Genomic DNA, 7,483 nt, shown 5'->3' with positions numbered 1-7,483 from the left:
GCGGGAGGGTGACGCAGCAGGGAGGGGGCGCAGCAGGGAGGGGGCGGAGGCGGGAGGGTGACGCGGCGGGAGGGTGACGCAGCAGGGAGGGGGCGCAGCAGGGAGGGGGCGGAGGCGGGAGGGTGACGCGGCAGGAGGGTGACGCAGCAGGGAAGGTGACGCAGCAGGAGGGTGACGCACCAGGAGGGTGACGCACCAGGGAAGGTGACGCAGCATAAGGGTGACGCAGCAGGAAGGTGACGCAGCAGGGAAGGTGACGCAGCAGGGAAGGTGACGCAGCAGGGAAGGTGACGCAGCAGGAGGGTGACGCAGCAGGAGGGTGACGCAGCAGACAGTACATATGATGTTGGAGTTCAGCTTTCGGACAGTTCGTTTGGTTTCGTTGGCTCATCCAGCCCGTCTCTCTCCGTCGCTCCCAGTAGGAACCGTCTCGGTTCTCCGTTGTGTTTCCAGGAGAAGCAGCGATTCCTGACCGACGTTCTCCACGAGGTGATGCTGCTGGACGGACTCAGCTCCTCCCATCCCATCTCCCAGGAAGTGGAGCAGGCGACGGACATCGACCGCGTCTTCGACTGGATCGCCTACAAGAAGGTAGACCAGCGATTCCAACTGTTCTGCAGAACTTCAGCAGGTTTTCAAACCCAACATCAACTAACTTCTCATCAGATCAAAACCAGGAAGTTCTGGTTCAGCTAAACCGTTTGGGCCGAGTTCCAGAGATGGTTTGATCGAAACCAGCCCTGATAAAACCAGAAACAAGTTTTTTATTTAGTTGTTCAGATTCTGAACGTGTTGAATCCAGACGTCAACACATGAAAATCCAAACCAAATGAATCGGATGTTGATGACGCTCTGAAAACAGGAAACGGGCTGCAAGTCGCCCAGACCTGTTCATGCTGCTTTAACCCCACTCCAGTCCGGTTGCCCAGAGAGTCTGGTCCGGTTGGTGAGGTGTGATGCTAAGCTAATGCTAGCTCTGCTCATTGACTCTCCCTGCTGTTCCTGTGCGCTGTCTGCAGGGGGCGGCGCTGATCCGGATGCTGGCGAACGTGATGGGGCAGCCGCTGTTCCAGAAGGGGCTGAACGTGAGTGCAGATCTGTTCCTGGAGGTTTTAACGTTGGAACCGACAGCCGGTCGCTGGCTTTGAAGTGTTCTTAAGAGATTTGTCAGCGAGTCGAGTTGAAGGTTTCAGACAGACGATCTGAGCAGAGACGGCAATAAGCCATATTTTAGAAACACTCTTACCCTTAAGAGCTTATGGTAATTGTAGGGTTGAGCTGCGGACGCAGTTTGTGTAAAAAGCTCTTTGGTTTGAGTTAAAGCTCTTTTAGATGTTTCTCCCTCTTTTTGAAAGCAGATTGAAGGAGGACATGGTGGGTTTTAGTCTGAAAGACGAGGCTTCGCTGGTCCAGACTTCCAACCGCAGGGTGAAAACATTCCCATCAGTCTGGACTCTGCTCCCACTTATTCCTTTTAGGAATCACCTTCTGAATTAAAATTCATCTTTTTTATGACACAACAATCAGTTCTGTGTCTGAATTAGTTTCACACAGAGGTAACATCAGCTCTGGTTTGTTTTCGCTGCTCCACTTTGAGTGTGTCTGGTTAGAAAGATGCTGGAGTAGGGGATAATAATCATCACACATGGTTTGAACTTCCTGCTTCTCTCTCTGCTCTGCATCCATGAAAACTCAGTTTTTAAAGAACAAAGCAAAAACTCTGCATGTTTTTATGATTCACATTTCCTTCCAAAGAAAAAACACGTTTTTTTCCTTTCTCTCTGTTTGTTTGTTTTTGTCTTTCTGGATAAAACAAAAAAAAAAAAGAATAATTCAAATATCTCAAATAAACCTGAAAGGCTCTGAAAATAAGCTGCTGATTCTGCAGCAGCCACACATTAATAAGTAAATCCTCAGTAAAAACATCACATTCCTGGATGATGTTTCTATTTTCTTTACTGAGTTCAAAGACAGAATCAGCCGCTGGATCAAAGAGGAAGCTGGGAGGAGTTTAGTGACAGAAATAACTTTTACAGAAGTTTGATTTTCCAGCAGATAAAAATCCAAAGGAAGCTCAGCCACAGCAGCCGGAGCTGGAGACCCTGGAGTCTCATTTGTGCATCAGCTCACTTCATTACAGACGAACTCCGGCCAATAAGATGGAGGCCAGCCGCTACGCTTAAATTTATTTTACTGCCAGAAATTTTTTTTAATCCATAAAACTGGACTCAGATCACAGAGAAATTCTGTAAAATATTATTTAATGCTCCCTGAAGACTGTTGCTTGTTTTTATTTGCTCTAAATAAACTAAAAATGCTTTGTTCATCTGCACACACAATAAATGCTGCGTCCTGATTCTCCGGCAGAATTTAGGTGACCCAGAACTTTCAGGAAACCAGGTTAGATATAAACGCTGCTGATTCCCAGCCATGAAGCTCCTGAGTCTGTAAAAGGTGATGCAAATGCAATAAGACAATAAAAACAAACAACGGAGGCTTTTTACGGCGCGGTTCAGTTTGTGGGGGAACCACACAGAAAACAACCTTTAAATTTAGGTCACAGAATGAATTAAAGGCAGTTTATGGACCGAACAGAATTATTTTATAAATATTTCAGATTATCAGAACCAGGGTGAATATTAAATACAATTTTCCAGGGATGATTTCATTAATTAAGGAAGAAAAGACATAAAAATCTAACTAATGTAACATGGAGTTTGACCCACTCTGCTTTACTGCATTGTTCCACTTATACTTGAGAAATGAGGCTGGAAAAATAAGATCTTTACTTGAAAAGTGGAAAAATTGGTGCAAAATGGTTGAAAAGTTCTTTAAAAATGACACCAAAATCACCCAAAAAGCACAAAAAATACGCAAAACATCATCAGATCTATTCAAAAGACACAAAACGGAGGAAAACATACAACATTCTTCTGTTCTGACATACATCCCTATCTTTATTTCCTAACCTTTACATATGATTTACACACTCAGAGCTTTAATTGGCAGCATGGATGTGTCGATGCTCTGAGGAGCCGTCTGCAGACGCAGGAAAGTGGCAGCTGAAGTGTTTGCTGTGTTGACAGAGATCCTTCAGAAAGGAAAACAAGACCTCATTAACAGACTGTGAGGCTGAACTGCTCCGCCACGAAGCTGCAGATTCTCCTAATGAGATTCCTGCAGCCCATATTTATCACCGGCTGCTTTCTGTTTGTGTTGGGCCGGCGCTGCGTTCTGTACATCTGTTCCTGTCAGTAAAGGTGTCGGAGTCAAACTCACTTACACACAGCGAGCTGGTACCACCTCATCTGGGTTCTGATCCGCTTATCGAGCCCCGGAGGTCCCGGTTCTGCCCTGCCACTTCCTGCCTGCCTGTCTGTGGGATCATGAACTCATCCAAACCTCTCACTTCACTAAGCTCTGCCGTGAGAACGAGAGAGAAACACAAAGCTGGCAGCCTGCCGTTTGTTCATCAGCCAAAAGCTCCTAAAACTCCCGACCTCCGCCAGGCGCGCCCGGCCACCCAGATTAAAAATTAAACTCTTCTGTTCTGACATGTTTCCGATCTAAAAGCTTTTCACTGTACGCCAGAAATGTGGGGATCCTCTCACAGACACCTGTTAGCATTTACACTTTCTTTCAAATAACACAGGAGAGCTGCGGATATTCTCATCCGTTCATCATCTTCTGATAACCGGAGATCAGGTAACGAAGGTAACGATCCATGCCATGATAAATTTATTAAAATCAAAACTTGACCTTTATGTCAGGATTGGGAGGAAGTTTTTCAAAACCTGTTTGTGTTTGTGGGGCTGCACAGCGATACAGTTACCTAAAATAAACGGTTCCTGTTATCACAACAGTGACATGAAATATTGTGATAAAAATGTCAGATAATATTGTTGATATTTATATTAATTAGCTGAAATTAGAGCTCTTTGATTCCCAGACGGTATAGAGGATTTTAGTTAACAAAATGCAATATACAGTAATATGTGTCACATGTTGGCTTTACCACAAAAGTTACATTCATCATATAAAACATTCAGTCTTAAGTTTCAGGGTTCAGAGTTTCTTTACTTAGTTATTTAAAAATAAGTAAATAAGTTGTTGCCCAAACTGTGTTTTTATTTATTTTTCTTTGGTTCGAATAGTTTTTTTGTTCACAGGAAACATTTTTAATTATCTGAACCCAGCCTTTATGTTAGTGGTGTCCAAAGTGGGTCCTGGAGGCCCGGCACCCTGCATGTTTTATTCTCTCCCTGGTTTAACACACCTGGATCAAATGATGGCTCCTTAGAGGCCTAAGAGGAACATTGACAAGCTGAAAAGGTTGTTACTGTCAGCAGGGAGAGAACTAAAACGTGCAGGATGCCGCCCTCGAGGACCGACTTTGGACACCCCTGTGTTAGAGCCTTACTGAAGTTGTTTTTTGACAGCAATCAACATTTTGTCCCACCAGTTTGTTGAAAGCGCTATTCGACTGAAAATTCTCCAGGAGACGTGCATCTTGCTCTTCTGAGGATCTTTGATGTGGGCGGAGTTTGTGTCCAAATTCAGGGCCTTCATCCCTCCAAGGCGGTTGTGTTGCCAGGCTTTTGTTTTTAAATATTTTTACTAAAAAGGATTAAATGAATGACAGAAAATCATCAGTGAGATTTTAAACTCCATTATTACTAGCTGGCTAGTAGTTTAGCGCTTTCATGGTTGCTAGGCGACATTGGGAATAGACTCTCTGCTGCCCCCAACAGGACAGTTGTGGAAAAACCTGGCACTCTTTGCGCGTGGATTTACCTCCATCTGGCCAGTAGAGGGTGCTGTAACCACTAGCATGTTCTGTTCAGCTGATTTCATTCACTAACTGCTTTGTTCACAGTTCATTTTGATGCGGCAGAAATGAGAGGCTCCTTGTTTTGGTTGTGTTGTACAAATCCAAGCAATGAGTGGGAGATTATTAAAACTGGCAGCTCTTTGTTTCTCTCTCAGCTCAGTGGAAGAGCCTGCAGACGGTGAACAAAGCAGATTTCCTCCAACAGTGAAGTCAAAATAAATGAGCTCTGCTGCTTGTGACTTTAACTCGCTCACAGCTTCACAGCAGAGACTTGTTTGGGAGGCGTCAGCTGCATGAAGATGTCCTGGAATACAGCAGCAGCGGTGACAGCCGAGCAAGAGCCAACTTTGATCATCTGGGAAAAAACACAGATGAGGAAGAAGTAAATTAGGAATCCTCCCAGGACTTTAAAGTTCCTCTGCTGCCTGGAGTAAGAAAATTAATCTGCTGCTGTAGTTTTGCTTTAGTTCGTTGGGACTCATCATTTAAACTTAAAAGTTTTGGATTAGCCAAAGAAAAAAATTAATCTGGTTCAACTGTTGCTCATACTGGTCTTTGCAGAAATGTTGGTTAAAATCCCTTTATACCTTGAAAGGTGTTAGTCAGATCTTTATTTATATTTATGTATTTACATCAGGTTTTTGTGATGTAACCAACAAAAAATGAGGGAATTTAAACATAATTCCCTGTGTGTTTTATCAGGATAGGCATAAATAAAAATAATTAGTTGTAGACTAGTGTAGTAATGTGAGAAATAAATTTAAAGGCCTAAATTAGCTCTTTTTCCAAATATTTTCTGTAAAATTTATAAATAAACTTTAAAGATTACATTTTCAGAGGTCGAAAATATAAAAGGTGTTGCCTGGTACAACATAAAAAATTCAACACCTTTTCCTTTAAGCACATTTTTTCCCTAATGTGTAAATATGGTATTAGAATAAAGGATAATTGAAAAACTGGGATAAAATAAAAAATATGGGTAATTTACATATAAAATTGCTATATAATAAAACATAAGCATTACTGCTAAAGAATAAAAGATGAACATATAACAGTTAAATGTGACAAACTGCCCAGGTCTGTATTTTCATCTTATACTGATGCAGTTTATCAAGCACATTGTTGGGTCTGTTGTTATAGTGATTCACTTAAAATTGATCATCAGAGAGTTGAACTCGTCTTAACAGTTGAGATTATTCTTAGGTTTGATTCTCAAGGACTCAGGAGTTGAGTTGGACTTGCCCCATAAAGAATTAGCAGATGACATGGAATTGACTTTAGATTGGTCTTGAACTTGACTCAAAGCTGTAAAACTGACCTTGGACTTGTCCCCAAAAGACTTGAGTCTTGACTAGAACTTAGATCTCCAATTCAGGTCTAGATCCCTCACAGGATCTAGACCTGACCTGGAGTTGCTCCTCAAAGACTCGTGAATTCACATGGACTTGCCCCTCATTAGATTTGACTTGGTTTTGCACCTCAAGGACTCAAAGACCCTTGTCAACTTCTGACACTTCCTTGTTGGGAAATGACAAGGAATTGACCCTCAGGCCCCTGAGATTTGTCTTAAGCTTGTGTCTCAAAGCCTTGAGAATAACATGCTGTTGAGACTTAACTTGCATTTATCCCTGAAAAACTTGACGCTTGTTTCAAACACCTGGGATTATGACTTGGACTTGCCCTCCAAATACTTGAAGCTGGACTTGGTCTAACCTCAAATCCCACTAAGGAATTACCTAAAAGCCTCTAGACTTTGACTTATCCCTGAAAGACTCGACTGGAGAATTATTTTTGACTTGCCCCTTACGTAATGGAGAGGCCCTTCCTCTCAACGACTGGTGACCATCTCTGAAATCTCTAAGTGGTTCTGGTCCAGTTTCGTCCAGGAAGGACGTCGTAACAGCAGCTAGATGTATGAAACGTCTTGGAGACGTTGCCATCATACGTCTCTGTGTCTTTGTTTCAGGATTATCTCCTGAGTCACATGTACAGCAACGCAGCCAGAGACGACCTTTGGAGTAAACTAACTCAGGTACGTCTGTTTGTTTGGTTTTAAGCCATTTTTCTTTTCTTTATTTGGACTTGAGGCTTTAGGGCACATTAGCCTCAGCAGGAGAGGAGAGCAGGCTGACTCACTGAAGTTGGTAATTATTTAGTAATTCTAGCAAAGGCCAGGCCGATGCTCGCCAAGACTTGATGAGATGGAGAAAGTTTGTTACCTTGGTAACCAGAGTGAGTTGTTTTCTCAACAAGAAGTTTTTAATGTGATCACCATTGATTTGTTTTTTTATGTACTGAAAATCTTTGATTAACAGGCAGCCAATTAGACACCTAATTTACCTGAAGGTCACTCGTCTTCCTCCAATCAGGCTCTGCACCTTCACCAGCTCGCTGCATTTGTTTCTGTCTAAAGGCCATGCGCTCAGAAGGGCGGGACATTGACATCGGGGAGATGATGGACAGATGGACTCTACAAATGGGCTACCCTGTCATCACCATCAGCAAGAACCAATCAGAGCAGCTGCCAACCCATTACATCACCGTCACCCAGGAGCACTTCCTGTACGGAGAGGAAGTCAGAAACAACCTCAGGTAGCAACAAAGTCCAACACAAATGGTCCATTAGAGTGTTTTTAATCATCAGATGGTGAG

General features: G+C 43.0%; 1 protein-coding gene across 1 annotated transcript in view; it reads left to right on the top strand.

Annotated features, from left to right (window-relative positions):
• Positions 1 to 7,483, top strand: part of LOC106957563 (thyrotropin-releasing hormone-degrading ectoenzyme) — a 162,778-nt gene that overhangs the window by 122,441 nt on the left and 32,854 nt on the right. Inside the window, exons 7-10 of the mRNA XM_015048950.1 lie at positions 454 to 591; positions 1,020 to 1,085; positions 6,798 to 6,863; positions 7,245 to 7,423. Of these exons, the coding sequence (XP_014904436.1) occupies positions 454 to 591; positions 1,020 to 1,085; positions 6,798 to 6,863; positions 7,245 to 7,423 (449 nt within the window). The remainder of the gene's footprint in view (positions 1 to 453; positions 592 to 1,019; positions 1,086 to 6,797; positions 6,864 to 7,244; positions 7,424 to 7,483) is intronic.

This window comes from Poecilia latipinna, unplaced genomic scaffold (genome assembly GCF_001443285.1).
Source record: "Poecilia latipinna isolate Pla-1442-1.1 unplaced genomic scaffold, P_latipinna-1.0 Scaffold915, whole genome shotgun sequence".
Lineage (NCBI taxonomy): Eukaryota > Metazoa > Chordata > Actinopteri > Cyprinodontiformes > Poeciliidae > Poecilia > Poecilia latipinna.
This window is presented reverse-complemented; position numbering and strand designations above follow the sequence as displayed.